Raw genomic sequence first — 17582 nt, forward strand, 5'->3', positions numbered from 1 at the left:
ATGTAACTTTTGGTAGTCATTTGTGTTCACGGACCCAAGTGTTTATTGCACACATATATTAGGCACACATGGTGTGTGTATCTTTGTCCTCAAATTTAATTGTCAAGGGGTAGTGCCTGTGGCTCAGCCGGCCCCATATACTGAGGGTGGCAGGTTCGAACCTGGCCCTGGCCAAACTGGAACAAAAAAATAGCTGGGCGTTGTGGCGGGCACCTGTAGTCCCAGCTATTTGGGAGGCTGAGGCAGGAGAATCTCCTAAGCCCAAGAGCTGGAGGTTGCTGTGAGCTGTGACGCCACAGCACTCTACTGAGGGCAACACGGTGAGACTCTGTCTCTAAAAAAAGAAAAAAAAAATTTAATTGTCAAAATAGGGAAGTATACTAACATTCTGTAGTACTAGTATGTGTGTTAGATGAAGTAAGAGTGATACAGAAGATGTAAGTCTTATTTAAAAACATATAAAAACATTTGTTAACTTTTTTATTAATTTGTATTTTATTATAAAAATGCTTAGTCACTATATAGATTCTAGACAATAATAGCAAAACTAAAATCACCAAAAATCTACCATCCAGAAAATGTTCTTTTATGTATGTCTGTATATTCTTCCTAATTACAAAAATAAGATTGTTCAAAATAAACCTTTTTGTAACCTGACTTGTAACCTAGAGAACCAGGCTGGGAAAACTGAGGGTGGCTGGGTAGCTGTGAATTGAGCCAGTTTGTGGTAGGGCAATACCTACCACTGTGGTAGGTGAATCAGCAAAGTTTAACAGCTGAAGAAACAACTAGAATGGAGGTAATGTTTTAGGGAATGTGAATTGGAGTAGTTAAGGATTATTGGCTCATGAGTAAATGGCAAATTATTACCATAATGTTAAGTAGCTCCCCCAGTCTCCCTTTGGCCCTAGTTTAAGGATTATTTCAATGGAAGAATTACCATCTACATTCAGACCAGAAATACTAGTGTGGTGTAGGACATGGAGCTGAGCTTCCTGATGCAGGTTAGAAGGTCGTGATCAATCTGTTGAGGATGTTTGTTTTTGGAGGGAAACTGGGTATAACTGGGACAGGCAGTTTAAAGTCTCTGATAATATAGTGACCAGCTGATTTTAGGATGACTTCTGGGCCTCTCAAACTTTATTTTGTATTTGCCACTTCTACTGGTTTGCTTGCTTTTAAGATTGGCAAATTAATGTAAATTAATGTAAATAAAGCTCTTGATAAACTTGGAAGGGCTGCATAAACGCAGTATAGAATTAGTTCTTGCGGGGAAACTGAAATTCTGTTTCAGAATCGGCTTTTTATGTGGAACTTAGAACATTTTTTGAAACCTGTCATGGTGACCATAGTTAATGTCAATGTATTGCATTCCTGAAAAATGCCGACAGTGGTTGTTAAATGTTCTTACCATGAAAATAACTATGTGAGGTAATACATATTTTAATTAGCTAAATTTAACCATTCCATGATGTATATGCATTTCAGAAAAGCAGTTGTATATGATAAATAGTACAATTTTATCTTTCAATTTAAAGTAAATTTTGAAAACATCTGTCTAAATATAGTTTTAAAATAGGTCTTTTAAAGAACATTTATTTCTTATATATTTCTCCTATATTGGTTTTGAAGACTAAAAGCTAGCTCATGGGTAAATAAACTTTATTCTTGTCTTTTAAAAAAAGTAAAACATGTTTATGCCTTTTAAAAAGTGCCTTTAATAAAAGCTTACTGGAAAGCTTTGGGTATTAGTTTGTGGGAGACAGTTTGTGCTTTCTGTCGTTCAGGGAAAACTTGTATGTAATGTCAAACAGGTTGAAAAAGCGAATGGTCCCTTTTAGTAGCTGCTTGCCTTGTAGGATTTGATTTTGGATGTTTTCCATTTTCCTTTGAGAATCTTTTTCTTCTAACTTCCACTCTTATAATCTGTCTAAACCTTGCATATCTTTATGTATATTTTCTGTTAGTTTCTGTACCTTAAAAATTAAAGGTTTGGTCACGCCTCCTTTGTGACTTTAATCCCGACTTAACCTCCCAGGTTCTCCTTGGGAACGGATAGATGAGATAGATTTATGGGACTATCCTTATTCTTTCTTACAAGTAGTTTAGAAGATCAGAGAACATTCAGTGGATACCTTTGTGGTCTCCTCGAGATTTCTCTTATCCCCTTGCCATAGTTCTTGCCCTTCATAGACTTGTGGGCCTGTTTATTTTATCTTGTCTCTGCATTTGGATGTAGAATGTTGAAAGGGTTGACTATCCCTCAACTGCTGTTCTCCTCCTCAACTGTTCCACACAGAGTAATAAGCCTTTTCTACTTCTGAAGGTAATTTACTTCATCTCAAGAGTCTGGCTGCCCCGAGGGAGCTGTGTCCTGCTTAGTGGTCAGTATTAACTGATTCCATCTTCCTTGACCCTCAGCCTGAGCTTAGTGAAGCCTCTCAGATCCCTCTTCTGCTCAGAGTATTAGCCCACTACTTTGTGTGCACCTGCCTTGGATCATGTAGTCCAGTACTGCCTAGGGGAACTGCTTCAAAGTTACCCTTGCTTGTAGTAATGCAGATGACAAAGCTTTGGGTCATGTTATTCTGGGTCAAACGAGGAAGGTGTTTGGTCCCTGTGCTTTAGGTACCTTACAGGTCGTTAATGAAAGCAGTCAGTTGTAGTTGCAGCTTTATTCTTTCCTCCTGTTGACTGGAAAAAGCAAGTCAGCATGAAGAAGACAAAAACACCCCTGGGCTCTCACATGCTGCTTTCCTCCATGGAGAACTTCACTTCGCCATCTACATCCTTTCGCTAGTGTTAGACTGGTTCCTAATTACTCAGTTTAGGTGTGCGTTCCTCAGGGCAGTGCCGTCTTTCAGGAAGTCGAAGCTAGGTTTTCCCTTCCACATCCGAAAAAGTTCTACTGACAAGCCATTTATTCTCTCCAGTAGACACATTTCAGGGCCTCTAAAACCAGACTGTACTGTGCTTTCCTCGCAGGCTTTCCTGAAGTCTGATTACATCAGTGGAGTTTTCTCCCTTTTTTTTTTTTTTTTTTTTGTTCACTGTAACATTTTCCTGGCTTGCCCTCCTTTGTTCATGCCCTAGTCCTCTATAACACCTTAGCCTTTCCCTTTCTGTCCATCCTCAAGGCTCACCTGAAATTCCATTGGCCATGACACATTTGCGTTTATCTTCAGTTAGCTTGGAGACAACCCTCTTTTCACTTCTGAGTTGGTAGTGCTCATTGCCCGAGGTTGTTTTTGACATACCATTCTGTGACTGTTCCCTGGAGCCTCTTGCTTGCATTTGTCTTTTCTAGTACATGAGCAGTAGATGACTGAGGCCGGGATTTTCATCTTCTGTTTCTTTGTATTCTTCAGTTTGTGTTTGCCACAAAGTTTCTCAGTAAATAGTTTATTTAAGTATAAAAAATTTGTTGATCTTTTATAGCACAAATCCGGAAGAGAGTGCTTTGAGATTTTTTTTTTTCTTTATATTTCCCCAAGTGTCCAGTTTCCTTCCCTGTTTTAGTGTGTGCATGTAACAGCCGACACTAAGGTATCAAGCGGCTGTGTCAGTATAGATTTCTGAAGGTGTAGCATGAAATAAAATCTCAGTAGGTGAGGGAAATGAATTAACATGGACGGGAGCAAGTGTTTTATCTAAGCAGAGACCCATTTCTTATAATGGATGCCACCAAAAAATTTTATTCCTGAGGTATAAATAAAATCCCCAGGAAGATGAATTGATTTTTTAAAAAAAATATATTGGGTGCCATGTGCATCAAATGACTAATTTTATTAGTGGCTTGAGTGAGAAATTATCTCCTTGTTATATGGCTAGAGCTTTTTAAAAAATTCCCTTTAATTGATTTCTTTCTTAGAATCTAGATTAGGCGTCCTCAAACTTTTTAAACAGGGGGCTGATTCACTGTCCCTCAGACCGTTGGAGTGCCGGACTATAGTTTAAAAAAAAAACAAAAACTATGAACAAATTCGTATGCACACTGGACATATCTTATTTTGAAGTAAAAAAACAAAACGAGAACAAATACAATCACACCGCCTCATGTGGCCCGCGGGCCGCAGTTTGAGGACCCTTGATCTAGATCTTCTACTGTGGCATAGCCTAAAAGTCATTCAGCATTTTAACTAGTGACGAAAATATTATGCGCTTATATTTTCTGTTGCCAGATTAAAAACTGGCATTTCTAATATTTACTGGTTAGGTGAACTTGTTTCTGTGTTACTTATTAGTCTTACTGGAAAATGTAACATGCGAATTGCATTGGTGTTGTTTCTTTTTCAGGTATAAAGAGAATGGTGAAGCTTTATTAATTTTGCTTCCCTCAGAAGAGAAAGCTATGCTGCAGCAGCTGCTTCAGAAGAAGGTGCCTGTGAAGGAAATCAAGTAAGAGCCAGGCTGCTCGTTACCTTTATCATCAGGAAAATGAAGGCATGAAGTTCGCAGGCTTAGTTATGGGCACCTAATTTCCTCCTTTCCCTAATCCAGTCAACTGTCTGGTTTGTGACTTTTTAACAAAAAGATGATGATTTTTAGAGCAGTGTTAGGTTCCACAACAAAATTGAGAGGAAAGTAAAGAGTTCTTATATACTTGTCTGTTCTCCCGATTACCATGTTCCCTGCACAGTTTTCACAACAGGGATCCACACTGTGACACCATGTCACCTAAAGTCCATATTTTATATATTAGGGTTCACTCTTGGTGCTATATATTTGGTTTGGACAAATGTATAGTGAGTTAACTGCTGTTATAGTTTCATCTGGTATTTTCATTGCCCTAAAATTCCTGTGCTCTGGTTATTCATCCCTCTCTCCAGCCCCTGTGGGGCAAGTACTCATCTTTTAACTGTCTCTATAACTTTCTTTCCAGAACTCCCTGTAGTTGGAGTTGTGTGGTGTATAGCCTGTCCACACTGCCGCCTTTCACTTGGCAGTATTGATTTAAAGCTCCTCTGTGTCTTTTCATTACTGGACACCACATTTCTTTTTAGTGCTGAATACTATTCCATGGTTGAGATGTAACAGTTTATCTGTTCACCTAACCAAGGACATCTTGATTGTGTCCAAGTTTTGTCAATTATGAATAAAGCTGCCATAAACATTCCTGTCACAGCTTTTTTGCAGGCATAAGTTTTCAACTCCTTTAGGTAAATGCTACCAAAGAGCAATTATTGCTGAACCCTGATGGGAGAGTATTTCTTTTTTTGGAGACAGAGTCTCACTTTGTCACCCTTAGTGGAGTGCTATGGGGTCACAGCTCATAGCAACCTCAAACTCTTGGGCTTAAGTGATTCTCTTGTCTCAGCCTCCCAAGTAGCTGGGACTAACAGGCGCCCACCACAATGCCTGGCTATTTTTTGGTTGCAGTTGTCATTGTTGTTTAGCAGGCCCAGGCCGGATTTGAACCCTCCAGCCCTGGTGTATGTGGCGGGCACCTTAACTACTGAGCGACAGGCACTGAGCCTGTATTTGTTTTTTGTAAGGAACTGCAAGAAACCACCAAACAGTCTTCCCAAGTGGCTGAACCATTTTTCATTCCTGCAGCAATGGCTGAGTTTCTGTTGCTCCACACCCTGGCAGCATTTGGTATTCTCACTGTTGTGGGCTTTCACTGCTCTCCTAAGTGTGCAGTAGTATCTGGTGTTTTTAATTTGCATTTCCCTGACAATGTGCTGTGGACGATCTTTTCTTAATGCTCTTTCACTATCTGTAGGTCTTTGGTGTTACTGATTGTTAAGAGTTCTTTGTATACTCTAGACAATAGTCCTTTATCATGTGTCCTTGCAAATATTTTCTCTGTCAATGGCTTTTACTCTTGTCTTTCACAGATGAGATGTTTTTAACTTTAATGAAGTCCAGCTTACCAGTTTCTTTCATAGGTTGGGCCTTTGTGTCTACAATCATTGGCATCCTTGGGGTCATATGTTTTTTTTCGTTATCTTCTTCTTTTTTTTTTTATTGTTGGGGATTCATTGAGGGTACAATAAGCCAGGTTTTCGCTATCTTCTAATTTTATACTTTTGTGTTCTACATCTGTGATCTGTGTTGAGTTAATTTTTTTTTTTTTTTTGCAGTTTTTGGCCTGGTTGGCCGGGGCTGGGTTTGAACCCGCCACCTCCGGCATATCGGGCCAGTGCCCTACTCCTTTGAGCCACAGGCACCACCCCGTTGAGTTAATTTTTATGAAGGACGTATGGTCTGTGTCTCAACGTTTTGATGATGGGTGTCTAGCTTTAGCATCATATGTTGAAAAGATTAACTTTCCTCCATTGTGTTTCGTTTGCTTTTTTCTAAAAAATCAGGTGACTATCTATTTGGATCTGTTTCTGGGCTCTCTCTTCAGTTCCATTGATCTGTTTGTTGTTTTGCGAACACATCACTGTCCTGATGTGGTTATAGAAAGGCCTGTGGAGCTTTCACGCTTCCCCGGGGAGTGCCGTCCAGGACCCCCCAGGTGTTTTGCTATCAGAATGCTCTGCATGGTATGCTCTGTCCTCCTGAGCCTTTTTTGGAGACTCACTGGATAGACATGAATGAAGCTTGGGCAACCATGTAGAAATGGGACCGGACAAAAAAGGTCTGACTTAGTAAAAATAGACTGAGTGGAGAGACGCGGTAGGGTCCTTCTTCTTCTTGGCCTCTGTGTGGCGCCCCTCGCTCCCGTGCGTGGCACTCCTTCCCCTTAATGTCAAGAATACCGTATGAAAAATGCATCTTTAGGCAATTTTGGAGGTGTGAATGTCAGTGTGTATTTACTCAAACCCAGATGATATAGCCTACTGCTCACCTAGGCTATGTGGCATAGCCCTGTGGTCGCCAACCCATAGGCTGTGGGAAAACTGTCTTCTATGAAACTGGTTCCTCGTGCCAAAAAGTTTCTGGTCAGTGGCCCGTCTGGAACTGAGCTGCACAGTGGGAGGTGAGTGTCAGGAGAGCCAGGGAAGTTGCATTTGTTTTTCTAGCTGCTCCCTATTGCTCATGTCACCTCTGAGCTCTGCCTCCTGTCTCCTGGAGGAGATACCCCCACACCCTGCACCATCCATGGAAAAATTGTTTTCCATGAAACCGGTTCCTGGTGCCAAAAAGGTTGTAAACAGCAGGTACAGCCTATTGCTCCCAGGCTACAAATCTGTACAGCGTTTTGCTGTACTGAGAGCTATTGGTGAGGAGAGATAGGATCAAGATGGCTGACTAGACTTAGGTAGTGTGTGCCTCTTCTGTGGAAAGGAGCCTCAATAGTAAGCAGATTCCTACATTTTGTGCAGATCATCTAGGAGAGAACTCTAGGATTTACTAGGCAAGTGATGGGAAGCACCAAAAGTGGATGAAGAGAGGGTTCAGGGCAACGTGCCCAGTTAGGGACTGGTTAACAGCAGAGAAGCTCCCAGACATGGGGAATCAGAGAGAGAAAAGCCCCCAGGGCTCCACCCTACCAGATGAGCTTTTATGATCTTGACTATGAGACTATCTGCTGACCAGTGCAGATCTTGGGCTGACTGTAAGAAGCTTGGAGACTGCACAGAGATATTGCTCCAGAGAGAAAACCCATGTGGATTCCCACAGGCGCTGAGCCTAGTGATATGTTGCTTAATGATAAGAATACCTTCTGAGAAATGTGTCCTTAGGTGATTTTGTAGTTGTGTGACATCAGTGTGTACTTACACAAACCTAGATGGCATAGCCTACTGCACACCTGGGTATATGGGTGCCATTCTGAGATCCTAGGTACCAGGGAAACTTGGGGATGCCTGCAGCCACTGTATGGCTCTGATCTTGGATGGAGGTGCCTGGGTGGTTCCCTCCACCCTATGTGTTCTGATGTTGAGGTCCATGGTTGAGACTGAGACGTAGTGGATGACTTTTTTTGTGTCTTACCGGTGCCGTGTGCCTGGGTGGGGCCCCCGCTTTTCTGGTTGCAGGTCTCATGTGCCATTTTGAGAGTTTGACGCTGGGTTGTGCACTGCCCTCAGGAAGGGCAGTGAAAGTGAAGGGCGGGGAAACCAGGCTTTCCAGAACAGTTACTACCACTCTGGGCTGCTAGGAGGTTGAGTTGTGAATGGATGGCACTCCTTCCAGCATCTTCCTCATGTGGTTTGCCTGGAAAGGGCCCTACCCTCTGGTTCAGGCCCAGTTTGGGAGTTTAAAGCTGCACCATGCCCCACCCTCGGTCCAAGTTAATGGCAATACCAATTCACTTGCCACCAGCTGGGAGAAGATGGGGGAGACCAGCCTCTCTTAAGCACAGTTAGGACAGTACCCACTGCCATTGTAGGTCGTTGTGGAACTGGGGACTTGCCTATGCAAGCCACTGTGACTGTCAGTAACATCAACATAGATTACTTGGGCCCTAGCGGGTGGTTCCACCTCTGCTATTGCTACTTCCCACATCACATCAGCTGCTTAGGGGCCTAGGAACTCACAACTCACCCTCACACCTGGCCCTCTGCTCCAACTGAGCAAGCCACCTAAGGCCCAAGAATTACCACCCCCCCCCCCCCCCCCACATGCTTATACTGCTGCTCTGGGGCTTAAAATCAGATATACTTAGCCCACTACTACTACCACTAGGGGGCCAAAGACTGGCTCGGCTAGAATTCAAGTCTCCAGCAAAACTTCATAGCACAAAAATACTCCCCCCACCCCCGAACTTCACCATAGTTTTAGTAATAACTGTGCCCTAAGCCTCTAAGGGAATCACAGATATCACTGACCCTGGCCAAGGAATTATACAAAGTCCGCACTATAGCAGTCACCCAAAATCAGAGTTTCCCATTCAACCAAAAACAGTCCCCACAACATAAATACATATATAACACTGGATTGTGCACTGTCCTTATGCTGTTTGGGCTGATGGAGCTGCTAACACCACCTGGCTGGGAAGGGGCAGGAAAACCAGGTTCTCCGGCATATATATATCCTGAAGATATGTCTGTATGTATAGATATGCACGTGTGTGTATACATATATATACACACATATATGACTGCTATATCAGATCTATATCAATGGAAGGATATAGGAAATGAGAAAATATAAGAAGATATGACACCTCAAAGGACCACAATAATTGTCCAGCAATAGATTGTAATTAGAAGGAATTCATTGTAAACTTAGATGAAGATTACTAAATACTGATTACTAAATGAGGTGGAAGAGAAGTCTGAAAATCAATGCAAAGAAATTACAAAATCATTTCATAGTATGAATGAGAATTTTACTGAGGAGATAAATATCACAAAAACACAAATTCGAGAGCTAAAAAATTCAGGGAAGGAGACACAAAACATGTTTGGAACCTTCAAGAACAGAGTAGATCAGGTGGTGCTTATGGCTCAGTGAGTAGGGCGCCGGCCCCATATACTGAGGGTGGTAGGTTCAAACCTGGCCCTGGCTGAACTGCAACCAAAAAATACCCCGGTATTGTGGCGGGTGCCTGTGGTCCCAGCTACTCGGGAGGCTGAGGCAAGAGAATCACCTAAGCCCAGGAGTTGGAGATTGCTGTGAGCTGTGTGACACAACGGCACTCTACCGAGGGCGATAAATTGAGACTGTCTCTACAAAAAAGATCAAAAAAAAGGAGTAGATCAAGCAGAAGAAAGAATCTCAGGCTGGCTTCGATGGCTTATGCCTCTAATTTTAGCACTTTTGAAGGCTGAAATGAGAGGACTGGTCAAGGCCAGGCGTTTGAGATCAGTCTGAGCAACATAGGAAGACCCTATCTCTACAAAAAAATGTAATAATCAGCCATTTTCCTTTGTGTGGTATCATGCATGCAATTGTAGTCTGAAGTGGGACGAGTACCCAGGAGTTTGAAGTTGCAGTGAGCTATGATTATACCTCTGCACTCTAGCCCAGAGAACAGAGTGAGAAAAAACAAAAAACACTCCTTAGAACTTGAAGACAGGTCTTTTGAGTTAATCAGACAATTTATAGAGGAATTGGAAAGGGTGAACAAAGCCTGTGAGACATCTGGGACTAGAGTACCCAGACTTACAAATTATTGGTATTCCCTAGGGAGAATAGAGAGGAAAAAAGTATAGAGAACCCATTTATGTAAATGGTGAAATTTTTCCAGGACTAATGAGAGTTAAACATTCAGATAGAGGTCTGGTCTAGTGATCCCTGGGCTCGTTATAATCAGAATGACTAGAATGACAATGACTAAAGCTGAGGTGAAAGAATTTAAAAATGAGAAAGCGTCTAGTCATCTATTATATACAAAAGAAACTGTTGTAAAACTTAACAGTGGACCTCTCAGCAGAAACCGTAGAAGAAAATGGGACAGCATTATCAAAGTGTTGAAAAACTGCTAGCTAAGAATTTCATATCCTGTCAGAATAAGTTTTATAAATGGAGAGAGAATCTTTCCCAGACAAGGAAACACCTAGAGAATTCATCACCACTGGACTGGCCCTATAGGAAGTTCTCAAAGGAGTCTTAAACATGGAAACAAAAGGTTAGTATTCACCATCATGAAAACAAAAATACAAAACTTACAGGTCTTGTAAAACACAACATAAAACACACAAAGGAGGAAGAGTAGAATTAAAGGGCAACATGACAGAAATTGGGCAAACCACAAAGACATAAAGAAAAACAATTATGTAACTAGAAATAAACAATATGACATGCACAAAGCCTTATGTATCAATAGTAAATTTAAGTAGATTATATGCTTCACTTAAGGGATGAATGGATCTATGAACTTGATCTAACTATTAAAGAGTGAAAGTAAAAGGTTGGAAAAAGATGTTCCCTGCAAACGGAAACCAAACGTAAGCAGGAGCAGCTATACTTTCATCGGATAAAATTGCAAATAGGAAAAAAGGGCAAGGAAGGTCATATGTTGATAAAGGGATCAATCCAGCAAGAGGATATAATCTTATATACATACACAACCAACATTGGAGCACCCAGATTCACAAAACAAATATGACCGAAAGAGACAGTGGTGCAGTAATGGAGATTTCAGCATCTGCTCACATCAGCAAAAAACATCGGGTTTAATTCCATTTGGTCTAAAGTCCATTTAGTAGACATTTATAGGACCTTCTACCCAACAAGCGCAGAAAATAGATTCTTTTCAACATATGGAACGTTGTACAAGATTAAGGCAACATTTTAGGCCACAAATCAAATTTTAAATTTAAAAATTGAAATCAAGAATCCTCTCAGATCACAGTGGAATAAAACTAGAAATTGGTATGAAGAATTTCAGAAATTATGCAAACACATAAATAGCATGGTCCTGAATGATCACAGGGTCAGCAGAAGAAATAAACATGGACATTAAAAACTTCTTGAAATGAAAAATGAAAACACTGTATACCAAAACCCATACGATACAGAAAAAGCCAAGGGAGAAGTTTACAGTATTCAGTGCTTACATCAAAATAGATTATAAATTATACCCTAACTAGAATTAGAAAAACAGGAACAAATCCAAAGTGGGCAGAAGAAAAACAGTGGACCTTCTCTAAGTTAACCAGCGGAAGGACTGTAACAAATTAACAGGAGGTAGTCAACAAGGAATTTTTTTCCTTTTCTTTTTTTTTCAGACAGAGCCTCAAGCTGTCGCCCTGGGTAGAGTACCGTGGCATCACAGCTCACAGCAACCTCCAACTCCTGGGCTCAAGTGAGTCTCCTGCCTCTGCCTCCCAGGTAGCTGGGATTACAGGCGCCCACCACAACGCCCGGCTATTTTTCTGGTTGCAGCCGTCATTGTTGTTTGATGGGCCTGGGCTGGATTGGAACCTGCCAGCTCAGGTGTATGTGGCTGGCGCCTTAGCCGCTTGAGCCACAGGTGCTGAGCCATCAACAAGGAATTTTGATTAAGTACATGTGGTTCATGTCTATTATATGAAATTTATGTCTATTTAAGGTGGTCAGTGGAGGGAGGTAGTCAATTATGGGGATTCTACTGTAGGTTAGAGTAGAACTGAACGAAGTAGAGGCCATTAAAATAACACAAGGGGTCAATGAAATGAGAAGTTGGTTGTTTGAAAAGATAAATTTGAATAATAATAAAAAAAGAAAAGATAAATTTGGTAAGCCAGTAGCCAGGCTAACCAAGAAAAGAGAAATAGAATCAGAAGTGAAAAAGATGACACAACTGATACCACAGTAAAAAGATAAGACTATTATGAACAGTATACACCCACAAGCTAGAAAACTTAGAAGAAATGGGTGAATTTTTTTTTTTTTTTTGTAGAGACAGAGTCTCACTTTATGGCCCTCGGTAGAGTGCCATGGCATCACACAGCTCACAGCAACCCCCAACTCCTGGGCTTAAGCGATTCTCTTGCCTCAGCCTCCCGAGTAGCTGGGACTACAGGCACCCACCGCAACGCCCAGCTATTTTTTGGTTGCAGTTCAGCCGGGGCCGGGTTTGAACCCGCCACCCTCAGTATATGGGGCCGGCGCCTTACTGACTGAGCCACAGGAGCCGCCGAAATGGGTGAATTTTTGAAAACCTACAGCTTCCTGAGATTGAACCAGGAAGAAAGGGAAATTCTAAACAGACTGCTAATGGTTAATGAGATTGAATCAGTAATACCTCTCAACAGTAAAAAGGTCAGAACCAGATGGATATATTGCCGAATTCTATCACCGACAACGCACTGGTGCTCTTTCATAACACCTAGGAGTCCTCCTCTACTTATTCTATGAAGCCAGTATCATCCTGATACCGAAGTCAGCAGATGACACAAGAATTCTATAGACCAGCATCCCGCATGAATGTGGATGGAAAAACCTTCAACAAAATGTTACCAAATCTAATCCAGTAGCACATCAGAAAGATAAGTGGGTTTCATCCCAGGGATACAAGGATGGTTCAGCATAACACGTCTGCACTGATCTTAGTCAAAAGGCTGAGAAGTGATGCCATATTCAAGTCTGTAAATGTGATCTGCCACCTAAACAGAATTAAAAGCCACAGCCATGTGGTGATCTCAGTAGTTGCAGAAGCAGCATTTGATAAAACCATCCAACTTGGCATAGAAGGAACATCAAAGTGATGTGTATATAAGCCACATGTGACAAATGCATAGCCAACATCTTCCTGAATGGGGCATAGTTGAAAACATTACCCTGAGAACAAGAAGGCGAGGATGCTCACTGTCACCACTGCTGTTCAGTGTAATCCTGGAAGTCTTTGCCAGAGTGATCAGGGAAGAGAAAGCAAGCACAGCCAAACTGGAGAAGCCAGACTGTCTGCTGAGCATATTACCTAATACCTGGAAAATCCTAAGGATTCCTCTGAAGAACTAGATTTCATAAATGACTTCAGCAAAATCTCAGTTTATAAAATCAACATACAAAAAATTAGTAGCATTAAAAAAATTTTTTTTTATTGTTGGGGATTCATTGAGGGCACAAGAAACCAGGTTACACTAATTGCATTTGTTAGGTGACGTCCCTTTTATAATTGTATCTTGCCCCCCAAAGGTGTGGCACATACCAAGGCCCCACCTCCCTCCCTCCTTCCCTCTCTCTGTTCTTCCTTTCCCTACCCCTCCCTCCTTTCTCTCTCTGCAATCAGTAGCATTTCTATGCACTAACAAGGAACAAGGTAAGAACCAAATCAACAACCAAGTTCCATTTATAGCAGTTACAAAAAATGTTGAATAAATTTAACCAAAGTGGTGAAAGATCTCTCAAGGAGAGCTACAAATCACTGATGTCAGGAATCTATATAGGATACAAGTAAATAGAAAACTACCCCATACTCATGGAATGAAGAATCAATATTGTTGAAAGGGCCGTACTGTCCAAAGCACCTACAGATTCAATGCAATTCTTATCAAAATACCGACAGTATTTTTTGCATAATTAGAAAAAAAATCCTAAACTTCATATGGAGGTGACCAAAAAGAAAAATAAATAAAAAACTGAAATAGCCAAGCAGCCTTAAGGAAAAGGAATAAAACTGGAGGGATCATAATATTTGACCATAAATTGTGCTACTAGGTTGTAGTAACACAACACATAGTACTGGCATAAAAGTAGACACATACAAATGGAACAGAATAGAGAACCAAGAAAGAAAGCCAAAGCAGACAAAAATCTACAGTGGGGAAAGGACACCCTATACAGTAAATGGTGCTGGGAACTTGAATAGGCATGTACAGGAAAATGAAATTAAATCCTTATCTCTTTACCACAGTGTTCTTCAACCTTTATTATCTCATGGCACACTTGAACCTATAGTTAAACTTCAGTGGCACACTTAAATTATGTTGATTAAAAAAAAAAAGGAAAAGAATATACTTACTGTGCTTTGAACTTCTTTCAAAAGTAATTTAATTAACCTTTAAAAATGTTCATGGCACACCTAAGATCCTCTCATGGTACTCTACTGTGTCATGGCACCCCGGTTGAAAATCACTGCCTTAACTTATACGAAATAAACTCATGATGGATTAGAGATTTAAATGTAAAGCTTGAAACCATAAATATACTGCGAAAACCTTTCCTGGTATTAGCCAAGTTAAAGAATTTATGGTTAACACCCTACAAGCAAATGCAATAAAAACAAAAATACACAAATGAGACTAACTGAAATACTTCTTCATAGCAAAAGAAATAAGAGTAAATAGACAACTCGCAAAATGGGAGATAATGTTTGTAAAGTACGTGTCTGACAAAGGACTTAATATCTGGCATCTATAAGAAACTGCTATTCAGCAAGAAAAAAACCTTTGTTAAAGTGGGCAATTACATGAACAGGCATTTTTCAAAAGAGGTAAACAAATGCCCAACAAGCAAATGAAAAAATGCTCTAAATCACTAATCAGGAAAATGCAAATTAAAACCACAGTGAAACACCACTTTAGGCCAAATACAATGGCAATTATTAAGTCAAACAATAGATCATGGGGCACATGTGAGAAGGAAATGATTATCCACAGTTGGTGGGAATGTAAATTAGTACAATCTCTCTGGAAGACAGTATGGAGATTCCTCAAACTAAAGGTAATTCTACCATTCAATTCAGCAATCTCATTGCTATATATCTACCTGAAGGAAAAGTCCTTATGTCAAAGACACTTGCACCCAAACGTTTACTGCAGCATAATTCACAATTGCAAAGATATTGACTCAACCTAAGTGATAAGTAGATGAAGAAAATGTATATACATATATACCCTGGAGGACTACTCAGTGATAAGAAAGAATGAACTAATGCCTTTTATTTTTTTGCAGTTTTTGGCCAAAGCTGGGTTTGAACCTACCTCCTCTGGCATATGGGGCCGGTGCCTTACTCCTTTGAGCCACAGGCACTGCCCTGAAATAATGCCTTTTGCAGCAACTTGGATAGAACTGGAGGCCATTATCCTAAGCCAGATAATTTAGGAACAGAAAAATGCCGCAGAGTCTCCCTTTTAAGTAGAAACTAAACTATGGCTACACAGGGCACACTTGTTTATTTATTTATTAAATCATAGCTGTGTACATTAATGCAATCATGGGGTACCATACGCTGGTGTTAGATATCATTTGACATATTTTCATCACATTGGTTAACATAGCCTTCCTGGCATTTTCTTAGTTACTGTGTTTTAACATTTATATTCTACATTTAGTAAGTTTCACATGTACCCTTGTAAGATGCACGGTAGGTGTGATCCCACCAATTACCCGCCCTCTATCCGTCCTTCCCCCTCCGTGCCCCTCCCTATCCCCTTTCCTCATACTCTTAGGTTATAATTGGGTTATAGCTTTCATATGCTTTTAGCTTTCAAGGTTATTAGTTTCATAGTAGGGCTGAGTACATTGGATACTTTTTCCTCCATTCTTGAGATACTTTACTACAAAGAATATGTTCCAGCTCCATCCATGTAAACATGAAAGAGGTAACATCTCCATTTTTCTTTAAGGCTGCATACTATTCCATGGTGTACATATAACATAATTTATTAATATATTTGTGGATCGATGGGCACTTGGGCTTTTTCCATGACTTAAGCAATTATGAATTGGGCTGCAATAAACATTCTGGTACAGATATTTTTGTTATAATGTGATTTTTGGTATTCTGGGTATATACCTAGTAGAGGAATTGTAGGATCAAGTGGCAGGTCTATTTTTATATCTTTAAGTGTTCTCCAAATATTTTTCCAAAAGGAACGTATTAGTTTGCATTCCCACCAGCAGTTTAGAAGTGTTCACATCCATGCCAACATCTCTGGTCTTGAGATTTTGTGATGTGGGCTAATCTTACTGGAGTTAGATGATATATCCAAATAGTTTTTATTTGCATTTCTCTGATGATTAAGGATGATGTGCATTTTTTCATGTTTCTGTAGGCCATGCGCCTGTCTTCTTTAGAGAAGTTTCTCTTTAAGTCCCTTGGCCAGCCTGTGATGTGATCACTTGTTCTTTTCTTGCTAATACGTTTGAGTTCTCTGTGGATTCTGGTTATTAAACCTTTGTTGGAGACATAACCTGCAAATATCTTCTCCCATTCTGAGGGCCTTCTGCTTGCTTTACTTACTGTGTTCTTGGCTGTGCAGAAGCTTTTTAGTTTGATCAGGTCCCAGTAGTGTATTTTTAATTCTGCTTCAATTGCCTGGGGGGATCCTCCTCATAAAATATTCGTCTAGGTCAATTTCTTCAAGAACTTTCCCTGCACTTTCTTGTAGTATTTTTATGGTTTCATGTCTTCAGTTTAGATCTTTAATCCAGTGAGAGTCTGTGTTAGTTAATGGTGAAAGGTGTGGGTCCAGTTTCAGTCTTCTACAGGTCGCCAGGCAGTTCACACAGTACCATTTGTTAAATAGGAAATCTTTTCCCCACTGAATGTTTTTAATTGGCTTGTCAAAGATCAAATAATAGTAAGTAGCTGGGTTCATCTTTTGGTTGTCTATTCTGTTCCATATACCTACCTCTCTGTTTTTGTGCCAGTACCATGCTGTTTTAATCACTCTCGATTTAAAGTATAGTCTGAGGTCCAGTAGTGTGATTCCTCCTGCTTTGTTTTTATTTCTGAGTAATATCTTGGCTATTTGAGTTTTTTTCTGATTCCATATAAAATGAAGTATTATTTTTTTGAGATCTTTAAAGTATGACAGTGGAGCTTAATAGGGATTGCATTAAAATTGTATATTGCTATGGGTAGTATGGACATTTTAACAATGTTGATTCTTCCCAGCCATGAGAATGGTATGTTTTTCCATTTGTTAACATCTTCAGCTATTTCTTTTCTTAGAGTTTCATAGTTCTCTTTATAGAGATCTTTCACGTGCTTTGTTAGGTGAACTCCCAAATAGTTCATCTTCTTTGGCACTACTGTGAATAGAATAGAGTCCTTAACTGTTTTTTCAGCTTGACTATTGTTGGTATATATAAAGGCTACTGATTTATGAATGTTGATTTTGTAACCTGAGACGCTGCTGTATTCCTTGATCCCTTCTAAGAGTTTTGTAGTTGAATCCCTGGTGTTTTCCAGATATATAGTCATATCATCTGCGAAGAGTGAAAGTTTGATCTCTTCTGACCCAATATGGATACTCTCATTTGCCTTTTCTTCCCTCATTGCGATAGCTAAAACTTCCATTACAATCCTA

At 40.3% G+C, this 17582-nt stretch overlaps 1 protein-coding gene across 1 annotated transcript in view; it reads left to right on the plus strand.

The window, feature by feature from the left end:
• The window catches only part of DDX10 (DEAD-box helicase 10), a 352575-nt gene that overhangs the window by 69836 nt on the left and 265157 nt on the right, over positions 1–17582 (plus strand). The window contains exon 10 of the mRNA XM_053594940.1: positions 4297–4398. Within this exon, the coding sequence (XP_053450915.1) occupies positions 4297–4398 (102 nt within the window). The remainder of the gene's footprint in view (positions 1–4296; positions 4399–17582) is intronic.

This window comes from Nycticebus coucang, chromosome 6 (genome assembly GCF_027406575.1).
Source record: "Nycticebus coucang isolate mNycCou1 chromosome 6, mNycCou1.pri, whole genome shotgun sequence".
In the NCBI taxonomy this organism is placed as follows: domain Eukaryota; kingdom Metazoa; phylum Chordata; class Mammalia; order Primates; family Lorisidae; genus Nycticebus; species Nycticebus coucang.